The following is an 18,862-nucleotide window of genomic DNA, read 5'->3' as shown; positions in this document are numbered from 1 at the left end:
CTTAAACAATTCAAACTCCATGTAGCTTCAGTGAGAGGAAAAAGTGAAAACTTATCATCATTAGAAACTTTTACAACATATGGTGCGTTTCCAAGTATTGGCTTTGGTCATCTGCATCAATCCTGTTGAAGGTCAGTTGGGAATAGCAGCACCAAAAGTGATAAGGTCTTTATTACATTTGAAGTATTTCCATCCACTATAAATCTACCTTTTATAGATGATATTAAGGTCACAGCACAGTCATCATAGCTTTACAAAGAAATGATCAAAATGACAGGACTGGGTACAAGCTGAAGACATATAAAATGGAAATAAGAAAATGGTCTCCAAACAATTACTCAAGAAAGGGAATTTGTCAAGCTACAGCAACTGGTGGACTACTGTTACCATCTTTTCAATAAAATAATTGGAGAAAGCATAGAGGAAGTCAACCAACGATTACAACAACAGGTAACTATTGTGCGTCTTCATAGGTCATGTGCAAAGCAGGCTTCCACCCTTCAATATGAGAAAATAATGAATGAGGGTCTTGCATTGTAGACCTCAATATTAATTACATTGAGTTTGTGAAGGCATTCATCATGTTGCCCCTGTCATTTTAATTCAACCTTTGTTGTAAATGTGGGTTTATTTCAAAGCTGATCAACACAGTACCTAGCCCGTATGACAATCTGACAGTGAAAAGAATTAATCAGCATCATTGCACTTCCAGGAATGTGTCCTTTCATTGCTACTTCTGTCATAATCTCTTCTGTGGCTACTGGCTGAATACTAAAAAAAAGCGTTGGATGAAAAACACTTGGAAACTCATTAATTGGAGGCGGTAGAACAGTTAATTTGTATTGATTGTGCAAGTGCCATTGCTCTGCTCTTCAGCAGCCCTTTACTGAATATCATAGGAGGCAGTGCATGGTTATATTCTTTGCCAAAGTAATAAGTGCAATGTCTGAAAAACAAGCAATGTAACTTTGGAGAATCTGTAGCCTCTCTGTCTCCACCCCACCCTACTAGAAATCAGTAGTGAGGGAGACTCATCGACACTTGAACTTTGTTTCATGTCCTCAGACTCAGTTGTCAGTTCCTAGTGAATAGAAGGCTGGTTTTGATTTCACATCAGGTTTTGCAATATTATGGCTCCAATATTGTGAGTTCTGATTTACAGTGGTATAAATATGATTAGAATCAAGCCCTAGAAACCTGATCCAATGCCAACTAAAGTCAATGGGATACTTTGATGGGCATTGGATTGGACCCAAGGGGTGAAATCCTAGCTCTATTGAAGTTAGTTGGAAGATTGCCATTGACTTCACTGGAGGCAGAATTTCACTGTAGGTGGTATCGCATTTAACACCTTTATCTGTTCTGCAAAGAAGCCAACAATTGAATGGGCAGGGAAAATGAACTATCTCTGCATACCCTTTCAGCTCAAAATAGACTCACATTTGCAGGGCAGTGTTAAAGAAGATGTAATTGCTCTTGACTATGCTGTACCTCTTCTCCTTAATGAGGACATCAGATAACAGTGCTATAACTTGACACCGTCAGCAGACATTAAATTAGAAAACAAAGTAATGCACAAAGCAGAAACAGTACATGTGAAATAATTAGAAATAAGTGGTAATGCCCTCATTTCAGTTCTCTAACAAGCAGAGATGGTGGATGACGGATTCACATCTCATTTATACTGGGTTCACATTTGTGTAACTCCATGGAATTCAGTGGAGTTACTCCTGATTACACCAGAGTAACCAAGAGCAGAATCACACCCTTGGGAATTTAAACAGAAAAAGTGCACGAGAGAAAAAGTATAAAGGCTTTTGACAGCTATATTATGTGGAGAATTATCAGATAAAAATAACATCAATGCATTTCTAACCAGGAGAGTCCTAAGACAAGTTAAGCTATCAATCATTTGTATCACTCACCATTCAGTAAAGAGATTCAGCATCTGAATCAGTCATTACAATGTAAAAGAGAATTAGTAAAGTTTCACACAAAATGCAGATAAATGAACTGGAGGGCAATGCAATTGAATTTTAAAACTTGACAAGAATCCAGAATTATTTCATCAGGCCGACATGGGAAAATGTGGTTTCTTCTTGTTATGCAGAAATTTGAGAAGTTAAGTCTTAGGTAGAATGATTTTTAAAAGTGTAACATCATATAATATACTTTTGTGTATCATCTTGGCTCCAGAAGGAACCTAGAGGACAGTAAAAAGTAGGGTGCACATCCTTAGTTCCTTATTAATTTTTGGCTCAGTCCCTGTTCATGTAAGCTCCACTTCATACCAATGAGAGTTTGCCTGAATAAGAACAGTGAATACTGAGCAAAATCTAAGGAAGACTTTAGGATTTGCCTTGATGCATATTGTATTACACCTCCTTAATTTTGTTTTTAGTTCTCCTGAGATATGCACATATATTACTTCTTTCCACTACACAGAAATTAGGCAGGAATCTATTTTCAAATGTATCTTGTTCAGCTTATTATAAAGTTTATTACTTTTATTTTAAAAAAAATCATTTTGCTTACAGATTACTACAAAAATGGGTGCTGCTCCAATCCTGAAAAGCTATAAAAACTAGCATTATATCAAACCAAAAGCATACACCTCAAGTGGTCCATGTTTTAGATCAACGTATTTGTTTGTTTCATAGACTACAGGAAGAAAGAGAAGTATGGCGCACATTTTTCATAAAATGGTTTTGCCTTGGATTATGTGAGCACACTGATAGTTACAGGGACAGGTGACATCTAGCCTTCAATCATATGGCACAGCATGGTCTGCCGGTGCATTACATGTGTCATCCTGTCCAGGCAAGGTATGATGAATCAAGGCGGACAGGTGCACTATGAGGCAGGGTCTGAAAATCTCAGCCTCATTGAAAGTCATCCTGGGTATCATGTTCTGCAGACACCAAACAGATTAGCTGTCTGGAACCTGGGCATGCCCACTAGCCACCGCACCCCTTGGTGTGGAAGTCAAGATACCCTCCATTCCCTTTCCCAACTGTCATCTTGGGCCATGAACCAGCATGTGAGGAGTTCCTCTGGATTCAGTGGAACTCCTCATACGCTTTAAGTGTGTGCTTCAGTGCTTTCTAGATTCAGGGCCTAAAGCACTAGACTGGAATTCTGCCTAGATGTTAGGGAAGATGTCCCCCATGTTTCTGGGCTCCTGCTAGCATGTGTACAGCCCAGAGCAGAATTTGGCCCATAGTACTAAAAATATTTTCAGTATGAATTGCTAGTGTAGACCTGTCTTGAAAGGCCTGAATAAAAGATTTAGAATAAAATATGTATAGAAAGAGAGAGAGAGATGAATGAAAGGTATGTTTACAAAACCTAATCTAAACGCAGTCTGAGTGTTTTAATGCAAATTACTTTTACGACAACTTTCATGAAAGTCTGTGCTTATATCTGGGAGTAGCTGAGGTGGGTCTGTGAACACCTGGACTGAAGAAGGAGCTCACTCTTGGTTAAACACAACAGCTGTGCGGAAGTGAGTGAGAACTGGAAAATGAAAGTGGCTATAAACATAAGTGAAACTGACCCATCTAATTTTATTATTCTGATTGCTGAGTATAATGCAATAAGCATGCTAGCTTGTAAATGGCAAAAAGTTAATTGGCTTTTTTTTTTCCAAATTCTTCCTGTTTCAACAATCGCAGATGGTATTAGTAATACAAGTAAGGACCTTGTTTAACATGTGGCTTTTATCTCAACAGCTTGTCACGTTTGTCTCCTTTCCCCCATATTTTAATGGCCTGTGTGAAATGGCTTATACGTGCCCACAAACATTATAATAAGACGGAAGAGTTAGCCTTTGCATTTAATTTACCTCAGTTGGCCAGATTCATCCTCAGGTATATGCCTGCGACTCTCATTGACTGTAGAACAACAAAATTTGGCCCACTCCTGGTTAGTTCCCTGGGGTAAAATTCCCCACACCCCAAATAAGTTCTCAAAATAGGATTTCAGTGGAACTTAAGTGGTGTTGTGGCCTTGTGCAGAATTTCATTCATAGTTCAGCGCTTGTGTAACAGTGAGCTTAGGCTTTCATCCTCCACAAACTTGCAAATATGCTTACCTTTATGCACCTAACTGTTCCCATAAAGTCACATATGCTCAAAGTGAAGGCTTTACAGGATCAGGACATTAGCCTGCGATCTTCATCAAATTAACAAAAAAAAATCTTAACTTTATCTTGCAGAGATGTTGGAAACCAACAATGTAATCACTTTCAATGGACTAGCCAATAGCTCCAATTACCACACTTTCCTTTTGGATGAGGAACGGAGTAGACTATATGTTGGAGCAAAGGATCACATATTTTCTTTCAACCTGGTTAACATCAAGGAATATCAAAAGGTATCTTCAATCCTACTATAATTGTTTTTTTTAACAAAACCTGTGGTACAAATCTTGTTATGCAGAGGTATAATGTATAACTTGACAGTAGATATAAACTACATTTAAATTGTCATGACAGCTTATGACAGCTAACTTCCCACCCACCCCCCAAAAAAGAAAATTGTTGCAGCTACAAGGGGGAAAAATAATAGGCCAAATTTGGACCTGGTATAAATGGTTACACCAGTTCTTTATTTTTGAACATATATATATAAACAATGCAAGTGCTTGTTTAGATGAACATTTAATGAGTAGCAAGCTGGAATATGATTCTACTTCATGCTAGCTTGCTGTGCTAGTTGTCCATGTAGACCCCGCTGACACACACTAACAGTTAGTGTGCTTTAGTGTATGATCCAGCGGGGGGTCGATTTATCGTGTAAATCGACCCCCGAGTGCTCTCCCGTCGACTCCTGTACTCCACCGGCGCGAGAGGCGCAGGCGGAGTCGACGGGGGAGCGGTAGTAGTCGACTCACCGCAGTGAAGACACCGCGGTGAGTGGGTCTAAGTATGTTGACTTCAGCTACGTTATTCATGTAGATGAAGTTGCATAACTTAGATCGATCCCCCCACCCCACTAGGGTAGACCAGGCCTTAGTCTACTCGTATTTCAAAGTGGGGCAGATCAGGGGACACTAACAAACTGTTAGTGTGTGTCAGCAGATTCCAGGTGGACAGGTAATGCTCAGCATGCTAGTGCAGGGTATATTCACATCCCAGCTTGCCATGAGAAAGCTTTTTGTGCAGACAAGCCGCAAGTCAGCAAGATCAGGAATATAGCATGTATGATTTTTAGCTACTAATTATAGAGAACATAAGGTAAACCTCATTTTAATGTTCTGTAATTATTTGTGCCTGTCCTGTGTTAGGAGCCTGGGCAGAATAGTTAAAGCTCTAGTATATTTTTATAGCGGTATTATATAATTATTTTATATAACATATTGAAAGTATCATAAAAGGTTAATCCCTAGATCCTAAGGTGAAGCTTAAAATCGTGGAATTTTACATGCTTATATTTAAGCAATCAAGCTTTAAGGTTTTATAAAGCTATGGTGCTAATATCTACACAGCTCCCTTTTTCTATGTGTCTTTCTTCTGGTCCATGTCCACTGTATCCACAGTAGTATAGTTCTTTTTTACATTGCATAATAAGGAAGAGTTGATTGAAAAGTAGTAATGTAGTAGCAGTAGCACCAGTAAATGAATGCACTTTACCTTAAGCCAGCTATTCACCAAACAGTCCATATTTTTATGTTTACTGCTCAATAAAACGAAGATGACTGTCATGACAGCTCTCACAAAAAGGTCACATTACCATTCACTTTTTTTGAGAGTAGGGCCACTTCAGTGTTTGTGAGGGTGAGTGTTGATTTCTTTTCCTTAGCATGGAGTGCTTTAAAGAAGTGAGTTTCTGCTACTCATAAACCATAATAGATTGGATACTAATAAAAGAGTGACAGATTGGTAAAAGCTCTTTGCCCTTAATGGAGGACATTACTTTTGGTAAAAGTTGTCGACTAAAATTAAAAGCTGATGTACAGTTCAATGGTGCTTTTGGGTATGCTTCTGCTTGAGTCTAAAAAGTTGTTTTATCTTTTCATTTACTCTAATGAGCTTTGCCAAAGAGTAAGAAGGTAAACACAGAGATGGAGGTTTGATTTATGTTATGTTCAAGCATTTAAAATCCCACAACTTTTATGGTGCATTTTAGATTCAACTTTATGAAAGATATTTTGCTTCAGTACCAGTGGATTTTTTCTTGGTATTCCTGACCTTTTGCCCGTTTGCTTATTAGCTTCCTAAGATGATAGCAATAAATACCTTGTGTTCTGTATTCTGAAGGAAGACAGGCCATTCATTTGAATTCTCTAAGGAAAAAGATAAAAGGGAAACTGAGTATTTTCTTTTCTATTCTCTTTAGAGCAGCTATAAAGGAACCTGGCTATTTATTTGTATCCTCTGAGGGATTCATAGTTTAATGCACAAAACATCTGGAATAATTAAAAGAAAGGATGGTGTTTCCACAGTAGAAAACTGCTCTCTGACATTAAGGGAATTGTATCTTCTGTTCTTCAGTCTTCAAACACTTCTAGAACAATGTGTGAAATAATAAACAGACATTATTATATGAAAGAAAGATAATTATTATTGATGGCTCAAAACTGCAGATTCAAAGTGGGATTTGAACGTTCCCAAAGATTTAGAGAATCTTTGGATTAGCCTAATATAAAGACCATGGTCACTGAAGAAATTTAGATCCAAATCAAAACTTTTCTAAAGTCTTAGCTGTGTTTGAATCTCAGGTTGTGGTTCAGGTTCATCTCTTATTATTATCAATTATCACATCATCCCATCATTTTTTGAGCAGGCATCTCCACTGAAATCAATGAGGATTTCTACCTAAGCACTCGAAGTAAGTTATGGTCTCAGCAAAATAGCACAAATAAGGCCAAATTCACCCTGTCATTACAATGGTGCAAATTCACTGACTTTCACATCAAGTCAACAGAATTGCAGCATTGTCAGAGGAGAATTTGACCTGCCCATAATAGATTTACGAAAAACTGGTTAAGATTATATAGGAACCTTTCTCCAAAACTTGAATTGATCCTGAACTGAACCTTTTGGGAGCTCTAAAAAATTTGGATAATTTTTTTTTCAACTTAGTAAATTTTCATTTTCACTTTTCTCTGAACTTCTTAAGCCAGGAATAGAAGCAGAAAGAATCCTCTAAGAGACCGTGTTCTCATGAAATTTTCAGCCAAATTTTATAGACTCAAGAGGTTCAAATTCTGTTTGGATCATATTATATTATATTTATTAAAGAAAATTCTGAATTTTTGGGTGTTGGTTGAGGTCCACCCTAGACCTCAAAACATCACTAACAATATGTCCTTAATTCTCTTTTGTCACCTGCAATCATCCTATTTCCTAATACTTTCCCCTTTACTTTATAAGTAATGTATTGAATACGAAGGTTATAATCCAGTCTTGTCACCATTCATATTGCATTATCTGAAGTTACCAACTGAATCGTAACCTGGCATTATGTGAAGATCATGTTTTACTCTATATGTAATTCCTAAAAGATTTTCAACAGACATGAATAATTGACTGAAATGGTCTCTGGGTTTTCTCTGTAGGAAGTGAGATACTTCTTCTACCAGAAGTAATAATACAGCAGGCTTAGGGGGTATTACTGGAAGATTATAGATATTTGCAAAGACACTTATCCAAATCAGCATCAGCATTAGTGCTAGATGGAATAATAGCATCAAACTAACATATCCATTTTTATTCATTTAATTGAAAAGCAGGATACAAAAGTGAATTACTATATAAACTAAACAGTCAAGAGTCCCATTTATGTTACAATATTCCCAAACCCAATTAAATGGTACATAATAATAGATATCTATCATATTCAGTGATGTCAAGAAGATGCAAGCTTTGGGCCTGGGGCTCCATTACATTTTTAAACCAGTGTTGTAAATACATTAAAATCAATATTGATATACCAGTATAACTGAAAGGAAAATCAAGCCCTTTGCTTCCATATTTTTCAAAGTCCGTAGCAGAGATCCACATTATACACCTGTATTTATAATCTTCTTTGCCATGATTCCCATTATATAAACTTTATTCTGCTTATGTTTGGGTTTTTTTCAGTGAAAGGAATAAAGAGAAAAGCAAAGGAACTGGGTGAAGAGACTATATATAGCACTTGGTATACAATTTTTGATTATTGAAGCATGAAATGGCATAAAGTGATTTTTATTTTATTTCTTTAGATTTTTTGGCCTGTCTCTCATACCCGAAGGGATGAGTGTAAGTGGGCTGGAAAAGATATTCTGGTAAGTACAAATCTTTATAATGGTGTTTTGTTTGTGTGTGTGAAAAATTTGAATATTTCATGAAGTCTAGTGTTAATTTTTAAAGCACTTATTTTTCCTAAGATTACTCTTCTTACTCTAACATGAGATTTGGGTCACATCAGGTTTTTTGATTGGTTGGGTATTTTGGTCCAAAAAAATGGACGCTGAGTTTAAATGCATAAGAGGATGAAAATCATGCAAATTGAAGAGAAAGTATTTCTTAAAAAAGCACCCACTAAAGTGAGAATCATTGATTCTTATTTAATTTTCTTCTGATTTCATTAATTGTGCACTGATTTAGCCCCTGATCATGCAATAAGCTCCATATAAACCCTTGTGCCCACATGGCACTTCACTGAAGTGGGTCTCCATGCAGGATTTCCTTGGGTTCTGCCTGTATGGAGTTTATTGCAGGATTGAGGCCTAAGTGGTTTTAACTTTTTGCATCAGTTTTGGTGCCTCAGGAAAGAAACAGTTATATAATAACTGCTTTACTTACCTTCTCACTCTCTCTCACTCACATATCTCCATCTTTGTACATATGAGAGTGGGAGAGATTTGGCCACAAGTCCTAAAAATTCTCTCAGTGTATATTGATAGTTTAGCCCTGTCTTCCATTATAGGAGCAGAAGAGCATACATATACACAGTAAGTCAAATGGACACATGCACAGTGGGCCAAATGGGAAATCAGTGAAGTTGCAAGGATATGACTGAGAGTGGAATTTGGCCCCATGTGTATACATTACTGGCCTGAATTTCAGAGATGGTTCACTAAAATATTCATAATGCCAATCTTATGCCTCTGAAGAACTATGTTCTAGTACTGTCTTAGGTCAAAAGTGAAAGTGGGTTCACTGGGCTTAACCTAGTCCTTAGAGCACTGTTGTCTACGTCAAAAAATCATTTTTGGAACAGCAGAGGTAGTTTAGGTCAGGACTGACATATATAACCAGTGCTGTATATGTGGAGAGGGAGCTCACGATTTTCATGTGCCTGGCTATAGTATGAGTGTCTCTAGCCACTTTGTAGTCCCCTGATTTTAAATCACTACAAATATTTTTTACTCAAACCACATATGTATTCACAAGCACTTCCCTTAGAAATATTCTGTGAGCTAGAGAACAGAAAATCTAACCTGCTAGGTAACCCAGAAAGTGCTGGTTGGTGTGAAGTACCTGAAGAAATTAACTAACAGTGACTTAGTGTACTAAGTATTGCTATAGTACAGTAAGCAACAATGCCATGCCTTGACGAGAAACTCAGAAATCTACAGCACTGAGAACAAAATTGGTTCCTTTACTTTTTTTTTTAAAAAACATTTTCTTTTAAAAATTCAAAATAATAAAGGGGGGGAGGGGAAGTTTCAGACATTGTAGAAAGTCAGTTTCCAATATACTTATAGTAAGTGGCCGTATTTTGTTGTGCTGCCTCTGGAATAGTCTAGAAAGAAGATTATGACTCCAGGAGTCACCATCTCGCTTCCAGTCACCTCTGTGTTTATGTGTGTGCATTACACAAGAAGTCTATATCCTGAGAGTGTATACTCGATGACATGTCAAGGTATGAATGTGGAGTAGATCCATGGCTCAGTCCCATCCTGCTGTTTTCTATATACCTGCACTGGGTATCCCCATGCACTGGAAGCTTCAGTATGGTGTGCTGGCACCAGGGCATAAGAAGGCATAACATGGAGTACGGTGTGCAAGACATACAACAATCTAACCCAAAGTGAGGGTAACAGTGTTACAAGTTATACGGGTCTGGTCAGAAAATTTTGAAAGAAGAAAAATGTTGGTAAACAACAGAAAACATATTGCAAATTTTATTTTCTATTTTCTACCAGCCCGACAAATGTCCGAGATAAGCCGCAAAGAGTTCATTCTATATATTTAAATATAAATAAAGACTGGCTAGTAATATTTTATGTGGGTCCAGGTCAGCACTGGGTTTTGGTAGGTGAGTTAGAAATCTGAAGCAGGATTAACTCTCAGTGTGTCTAGTTCTCTATTGGTAAACACCCAAAAGTACCTGAGTCACAGGTTTCTCTCCAGTCCTGCTCTTGCCATTTAATAATGCATTAGAAACAAAGTACTAAATGGTGTAACATAATACATCCAGAATTGTTATAATAACGTTAAAGATTGCACATCATTAAAGAAACTTAGCATCCTTCCCTCCTATATTCCTTATAGCTGTTGTCAATACCTAGGAAATGTGAAATATAATGACCATAAAAATAACTCAACGTGCTCTCATTAAACAGAGAGAGGACACTTAAAGTGGAGTATAAAGCACATTTGATTTAATGTTGCTATCAACGTGGACCATTGCTAAGATATTAGATATTTCTCCTTTGTGATTGCTCACACTTTCCTAAATGAAGTTCTGTATCTTTTATGACAGTTCTCATTTTTAACATTTGTAATTATTGATCTCAAGGGGGGCAGCCAATACTGAAAATTCAAGTCCCCACTAATAAGCCAGGTGCAGTACAGCAGGTGCAATGAAAGTTTTTCCGTAATATTGCCCCAGTGGTAACCTCAAACATGACCTAAGAGATTTTCCCTCATAATTAAAAGAAATAATTTACTGTAGCATTTATTCTGGCTGAGTCCAAAGGATTCCTTAAATCCACACTGCCAGTCATGCCAATCTAGGCATAGCAAATTGATGAAATTTCAGTTTGCATGGGATAATGCTGAGGGCAGCATATTATGATATTGTAAATCTAATGATAACCCTTTATTACTTATGGAGCAGTTTTCATTTGTGTGTTTAAAGCACTTTATAAATGTTAATTAGTGAAGCTCTGCAATACCCCTGTTGTATGTTGTTCATTTTCTAGGTAGATAAACTTTTTAAAATATGCTTGACTCCCTTTTACATATAGGTAAACTGAGACACTAGGAGATTAAACGTCCTCCCCCAAGATCACACAGTGCTTACAGCAGAAGTCACTTTTTTCATAAACAAAATTATCTACTAGACTTTCTCATCAGGTATAGAGAAGTTGCCATTAAACTCTTTATTAGCAGTTAGAATTGCTGTGATATTTCTCTATCCTTAGTATAGGGAATACTACAAATAGCAAAGTAATGTTATTAGAGAAAAAGGCAAAATTGTAAATATTTAATAGCAACCAAGGTATTTACTTGTATGGCCAAGCTAAACAAGCAAATGTGATAGCCCAATAAAAGGAGACAAAGAGTTTCTTATTGCTCTGAACCTCAGCCTGGATCTACTGTGGTTACATCCTGAAACCTTCTCCTGTAGATTCCTGATCAGGAGTTTGGAACAATCAAAGAATTAATTGTCCCTTTAGAATACATCCCAGGCTTTACACTGAATCACACAGTGCAGACATGATCAATAAAGCGCCTACTGATATAACTCACTACTGAGCTTCAGTATTTTGATTTAAAGAGCTCACAGTCACCTGGGACACAATGGTAACACATGACAATTTCGGCATTACACATGGATTAAATAATAGGCAAACAAGAAAAAAATGTGACTATAATTCCATCCTGGGGTTCTAGTGATGTCATACTCCATCAGAGTGTGGTTTGAGTGATTTATGTAGTCACTGGAACCCAAAGGTAGACCTGTAACTGGGGACAGGAAAACCAGTGCATAAACTGGAGCTGATCAGAAATTCCGCCTAGGATTCAAACCGTTATTTTGTTACAGTATGAAAAGGTTTGATTTACTTCCCCCTTCCCCTCTACTTGGTGCATCTCTGCACTTCCTAATTTTGTGATGCACAGGAAACAGAAGTGCCAAGACACCAAAGGAGTAGTTCTTGTGGTATTTAATTATGGGATTTAACTATGGGATATGGTAAGTTCTCCATGATTTGAAGTCTTTAAGGATGAGTTTTAATAAAGCACCTAAGGGGGCTGACTTCTAGTGGGAATTGGATGCCTAACTCCTTGTGAAAATCCCTCTCTAAATCTAAATCAAGTTGGTAGGCCAAATGCAGCAATTACTTGTTTTATGCCTGTGTTATGCAAGATGTCAGACTAGATTATCATAATGCTCCCTTTTGGCCTTAACATCTATGAATCTTTGACTTTCCAATCTACCCAAAACATGCTTGGAAATATTTTAAAAAATCTGCCTGGAGTGTTTGTTCTCACAAGGTGTCTAGACCACATAGAATCAAGTAAATTTGTGAAAGCTTTGGAACACCATTGGAATGTAACCCACACACCTCCTGGGTGTGGTGTTCTGTCCCATCTAGTGGCACCGAGACCACTTAAAGAGAGAGAGAAAATGAGTCTGCTCTACAGCCTTAGCTAACAGCCAGTCGGCTTTTAATTCATCATAGAGACTCATGCACTAAGCTCTAGAGGTCCCTGGTTCGATCCCATCCGCTAACAACTGGAGTCTGTCAGCGTTACAGGAACATTCCAAATCATCTCTTAGCATTTTTAGGAGAAATTTATTGTTAGTGAATTGTGACAAATTGTCAGCACCAGGATGATGGTCTTGTATTTATCCATCAATCTGGTGCAATTCATCACAAGCAGCCATAATGCAAGCACATTGTCCCAGCTATGTGCCTCAAACCTGTTTTCGTTAAAAGATTACTCTTTAAAAGTAGTTCAGTCTTCATGTAATTGATTCCTTGGCTTCTAAACGACCTCAGCCAAAACTGGGTCCCAATTAGTGCTCACTGTCTCATAGTTTTTGTGATGTAGACATTTGTCTGCTTGTAACTGTACTTTGGCCACCAACAGCCTGTGAGCCCTAGGAGATTTGTCTGATCATCAATGGCCACAGGAATTCAAAGTGTGTTTATTTACTTGAATAGATAAAATATATATCTGCCCATTTTACTCCAGTGCTGCTGCTGATTTGGAGTCAAATCAAAATTAAAAAAAAAAAGTCTGCAGCTGAGCAGCAGCAGTAGAGGCTGATGTTAAGTACTCTGTGGATATGTTCCATTTATGCATCTTTGCATTTCAAGAAGTGTTGTTCAACTCATTCTTTGAGGATTGCATGGGTGTAAATTAGATCACAGTCCTTTGAGTTTAAATAGGACACATCCAAGCCAAATACACCACCTAAGACTTTATCTCCAAGCTCCTCCCTGAATCATGTGACAGTGCTCAATTCTAAAGACCACTACAGCCCTGCATTTGGAATGATTGTCAGCTGGTTCAAATCTGTGATTTCAAAAGGGTGCAATTTACCAAGTTGCCTCTCCTCCCCAAAATCATTTTTGATGACATTTTGGAAAACGAGGCTAGCAAAAAAAATATATATTGTTGATTCCCTTCAACTTCTTTTTATTACCCTTCTAGCCTTAGGGAAAACATAAAGGCAGAACATAAAAGTACCTGTAATTCATTTCATGTGCTATTGTAAATGAAGAACTGAGGAGGGAGACTGAAAATTAATTATAGAACACCAATTGAAAAAAGATAGCCTGCTCATAAATTAACCAGAAAAGATCAGGCCAGGTAATATCTGGCCCTTTCTCACTTTATGTCCCCCCCACAGGGGTCAGCTCCAGTTAGGCGGGGATGCAAGCAAGCACTGTGCTAATGTAATCTCACCAGTGTGTGAAACCGCATTGCATAGGCTCCACAAAGCACATGGGGAAGGGTGGAGATGAAGGCTGTATAATTCCTCACCACTGGCCAGCGGAGGTGAGCTGGCTTGCTGAGGAGGAGAGTCGAACACTGGAGCCTTTCAGAGGACTGCAGAGCTATCTCTGTAACATATGTTTTCTCCCCAGGGGAATTCTGGCTGAGTTAGGCACAGTTCCTCCATGGACCCCCTACAATGCAGCCAGTGGCTTTAAGATACAGTATGTGCTGTAATCAGTCAGTTCAGATGCCAACACTGGCATTTGCTTTCATTTAGGAGTTGGCATATGATGCCGTTTGTAAACTGGCCAAGGCAAATCAATTACTGCAAGGTAGTGCCTTGAGCACTTGAGTAGAGGAAGAATTAAGTTAGCGATGGCAATTCAAGTACTGTATCCTATCTAGTACTACACTGTTTGACTGGTAATTTCAGAATATAGGAACATAATTAAATATCCTTGAAATGATGGCAAACAATAGTTAAGTGCCATACATTAAGGAAAATAATATGATTGTATAGTTTTTTACTATGATAAATATATTTTTTTACTCATTCTTGTATTGTGAGATTCTCGTAAACCTCAGATTATGATGAATAAATTAATCTGGATCAAAGATAAGAGCTAAATTTTCCTATCTATGGATTATTTTTCTATTATAGGAGTGATTAGAGAGATTTGCTTCTGAGGGAAAGCTTACATTCATCAAATCCAGTGCCGGATTTTCTCAACTCCTGCCTTGAATTACGAGCCTTGCACAAATAGCACTTTTGTTTTTAGAAATGTAGAAATTATTTTGAATTATTAGTGGGAGGAAAAAAGGGGAAACAAAACTGTTTCACAAAATGATGGTTTTCAGATTTCTACTGATGGAGTTTTCCTCTGAGTCCGAGTTTGGCTTTGACAAAGATTGAGGGTTCTTTTTATATGCTACTGTGCCACCAGCGATTGCTGTTTTGGGACTCCTCTAGACAGATTCCTTGTTATGATTTATTTTGTCTCCATAGGTGGACAGGGTAAGCATACCCCTTATATCTTTCAAGCAACATGCTCACTTGAATAACTAGTACAAATGATGGGCATGTTTCACTCCCTGAATTCTCTCAGGAGTTCTGTCTTCAGACTCAAGTCTTGTAGCAGCTCATTTCTGAAGGACTCATCTATCCATTTCTAGTCCTGCCTCAGATTCTTTCTGTTTGGGCAGATAAATTATTGTTTTAATGGAAGGAAGGGTTGGTTTCACTTCACAGTCTCAAGCAAGCTTGTTTCCAAAAGCACATTTCTCTCTTTCTCCATACACTTGCAGCATAGCTCAGAATTCGCCACTTGCATTAGTCCACACCTGATCATCTTTCTATGATACTGCTGGCACCGCATGCCAAACAGCTAGCCTTCTAAATGCCTCTCAACTGTTTGCAGACCTAATGTCCATTTTCCTTTGAAATGTGTAAAAATAACCAAACGATTGGTCAAAGAGAAAATTCTTAAAATACCCTCCAAAATTGTGTAGAATTATTTTTAAGTTAAAACTATACTTTCTTTTCTTTGTTCCACAACTGTTAAAAAACCAGTTCAAGATAATTAAAGAAGAAAGAGAAAGAGAGAGCTTTGCAGATTAGAGGAAAATTTGTATTCCAAATATGATGGGGCCACAATATTCAGGCCAATAAGTAAAGGGATACTTATTTATGGGGAGAAACAATCTGCTCTCTGTTGGAACAGATCACCTATTACTTCCTTTCTAATTTAGACAATCTCTTCCTAATTAACTGCTTCTAAAGCTGTAGGTCCCTATAAGGGTGTCGTGAAGCTTGCAGGAAACATAATTTGACAACTCCTGATTCAGTACGTGCCAAATTTTAATTGAATGGGAATTTTAGGTTTCCATCAGTTAAGGATTTTCTGCCTAGTTTCTCTCATGGAACTCAGAATAGCTTTATGTCCACACCCGAAAAACAGGACTCCCATGTTATGGAGCATGTAACTTCATAGTCAAGCTTATAGGATATGTTTATTTACGTGTGTACATATTGCTAAGCAACTGCATCCTATAGATCTAGCATTCTGTTGCTTGCTTTCAGCACTTCATGCATTAATTTGTCACTTTCATCTCAGAAGTTTAGGTATATTTATCTTAGATGACTGTGTCTGGAAATCATTTCAGGATGTGCATAAAGCAGAATAGAAAAGAGTGACTGTTACCGCTTCTACGTGCTTTATGTGCATGTAAGGGACTGATGGCATATGTCTGAAACACCCCACCCTGCTAACAGGGGTTAATCCTGCTAGGGAATGTGGAGTGAGACTTGCTGATTCAATGAGGCATGTGGTTTATACCCACATCCAGATATAAGGGAGATGGGAGAGACTCTCTAGAAGTTCTAGAGCAGCGGTTCTCAAACTGTGGGTCAGGACCCCATTTTAATGGGGTCACCAGGGCTGGCTTAGACTTGCCAGGGCCTGAGGCCAGAGCTGAAGCTAGAGTCCCTCTGCTCGGAGCTTCAGCCCTGGGCAGGGAGTCTCAGGTTACAGGCCCCCTGCCTGGGGCTGAAGCCCTTAGGCTTTGGCTTCCTCGCCCAGGGCAGTGGGGCTTGGGCTTTGGCCCTCACACCTGGGGCAGGGTCAGGCTTCAGTCCCTCTCCTGGGGTTGTGTAGGAATGTTTTCTCTCAGGAGGGACTGGCAGTGCAATGAAGTTTGAAAACCCCTGTTCTAGAGTGTGGGCTGAGCAACCCCGAGGAAGGAACTCAGATAGCGGACAGGCTTCAAGGGGAGACTTGAGCTGAACTTTATGGCATTGTTAATTTCTTGGTTAATAAAACCAAATCCCAAGATAAGGGAGAGTTTTCCATTCAATAAAGTATACAGAGTTTGTTTTAGAGCTGGTTGGAAAAAGAACTCTCTCATATCCCACTATCAAGGCTGCTGTTTCTTTTAGGCTTATTCAAGTTATTCTTGGAATATTATTTGCTTCCTTGATTAAACTGATTCTTAATATGTTGTAAAAACATTATTAATAACCTAGAGAAAAAGAGGCTTAGGGACACCCACTTACAGGGCTGTACTTCAACTCAGCATCTCAGTTTATACATTCTGAAATCCCACTTGTTTGCTGGAATGTGTCCACACAAAGCTTCAGTTTGTCTCGTAGTCTTTGCTTTAGCCAGATGTACAAACATATAAGGGGGTCATTAAAACAGGTCTTTAGGACCACAGTTTTTTCTTGGCCTCTCTGTAGTTGTTTATGAGCCCAAAACAATTATTAGCTGCATCCGTTGAATGCCGATTCGTCATTTGAAGCCTTGAAAAATTCTTTGATTTGAATTTTAATAGAATTGGAAGGAAGAAAAAACAGAAATGGAAACAAAACTTTTCTAAAGGACTTTACTTTTCCACATCTTGGGCTAGTGTCAGGTCAGAGTTCAGTGATCGTGATGACAAAAGTGATCAAACTGAGTAGTCCCAGAGCACAGGAACTTTCAGGCCTTGTCTACACTACGCGTTTATACTGAATTTAGCAGCGTTAAACTGAATTAACCCTGCACCTGTCCACACAACGAAGCTCTTTATTTCGATATAAAGGGCTCTTAATATCGATATCTGTACTGCTCCCCGACGAGGGAAGTAGCACTCAAATCGATATTGCCATTTCGGATTAGGGTTAATGTGGCCGCAATTCGACGGTATTGGCCTCTGGGAGCTATCCCACAGTCCACCATTGTGACCGCTCTGGACAGCAATCTGGAGTCGAATGCACTGGTCAGGTAGACAGGAAAATCCCCGCGAACTTTTGAATTTCATTTCCTGTTTGCCCAGCATGGAGCGCTGATCAGCATGGACTGTACGAGAGATACTGGATCTGATCGCTTTATGGGGAGACAAATCTGTTCTATCAGAGCTCCGTTCAAGAAGTCGAAATGCCAAAGCATTTGAAAAAATCTCCAGACAGAGGCCACAGCAGGGACTCAGCACACTGCTGTGTGACAAGCATAACGGAAAGCCAAAGAATCAAATGGACGCTCATGAAGGGAGGGAGGGGGGACTGAGGACTCCAGCTATCCCACAGTTCCTGCAGTCTCCGAAAAGCATTTGCATTCCTGGCTGAGCTCCCAATGCCTGAAGGGTCAAAAGCATTGTCCCAGGTGGTTCAGGGTATATGTCATCAATTTACACACTCCCCCCCGGTGAAAGAAAATGGAAACAAATAGTTTCTCGCCTTTTTTCAATGTCACCATATGTCTACTGCATGCTGCTGGTAGACGCGGTGCTGTGGCGCTGAACAATAGCATCCCCTCCCCTTCCTTTCCTGATGGTAGACGGTACAAAAGGCTTGGAAACCGTCCTCATCATCCCTTGAGTGCTCCTGGCTGGCCTCGGTGAGGTCGGCCTGGGGCGCCTGGGCAAAAACGGGAATGACTCCTGGTCATTCCCTGCAGATGGTGCAAAAGGATCGAAAACCATCCTCATCATAGCAACTGGGGGCTGAGCTCCTCAACCCCCACTTTCATGTCTAATGAAGATTCTGTACTGCCTGGACTATCATAGCCATGGGAGGCTGAGCTCCTCACCACACCCCGCTTCATGTCTAATGAAGATTCTGTACTGCCTGGACTATAGTAGCAGTGGGAGGCTGCCTCCCCTTCATTTTATCTCACTAAAAAGTAAGTGTTTCTTATTCCTGCATTCTATATTACTTCGTCACACAAATGGGGGGATGCTGCCACGGTAGCCCAGTAGGGGTGTGGGAGGAGGGACGCAACGGGTGGGGTTGTTGCAGGGGCACCCCCTAGAATGGCATGCAGCTCATCATTTCTGCGGGATATCTGGGGCTCTGACCCGAAGCGGCTGTGCTCTCTGGTTCTCTAGTACACTTGCCCCATATTCTAGGCAGGACTGACTCTATTTTTAGACAAAACATAAAGAAGGGAATGACCTGGGGAGTCATTCCCATTTTTGTCCATGCGCCCCCGGCCG

The 18,862-nt window shown here is 39.1% G+C and overlaps 1 protein-coding gene across 1 annotated transcript in view; it reads left to right on the top strand.

The window, feature by feature from the left end:
• Positions 1-18,862, top strand: part of SEMA3A (semaphorin 3A) — a 304,533-nt gene that overhangs the window by 151,147 nt on the left and 134,524 nt on the right. Inside the window, exons 4-5 of the mRNA XM_045001962.1 lie at positions 4,217-4,374; positions 8,209-8,271. Coding sequence (XP_044857897.1) covers positions 4,217-4,374; positions 8,209-8,271 — 221 coding nt within the window. The remainder of the gene's footprint in view (positions 1-4,216; positions 4,375-8,208; positions 8,272-18,862) is intronic.

The sequence above is a fragment of the Mauremys mutica genome, chromosome 1 (genome assembly GCF_020497125.1).
Source record: "Mauremys mutica isolate MM-2020 ecotype Southern chromosome 1, ASM2049712v1, whole genome shotgun sequence".
In the NCBI taxonomy this organism is placed as follows: Eukaryota; Metazoa; Chordata; order Testudines; family Geoemydidae; genus Mauremys; species Mauremys mutica.
Note: the sequence above shows the minus strand (reverse complement) of the source record. Positions and strands in the feature narration are given on the sequence as shown.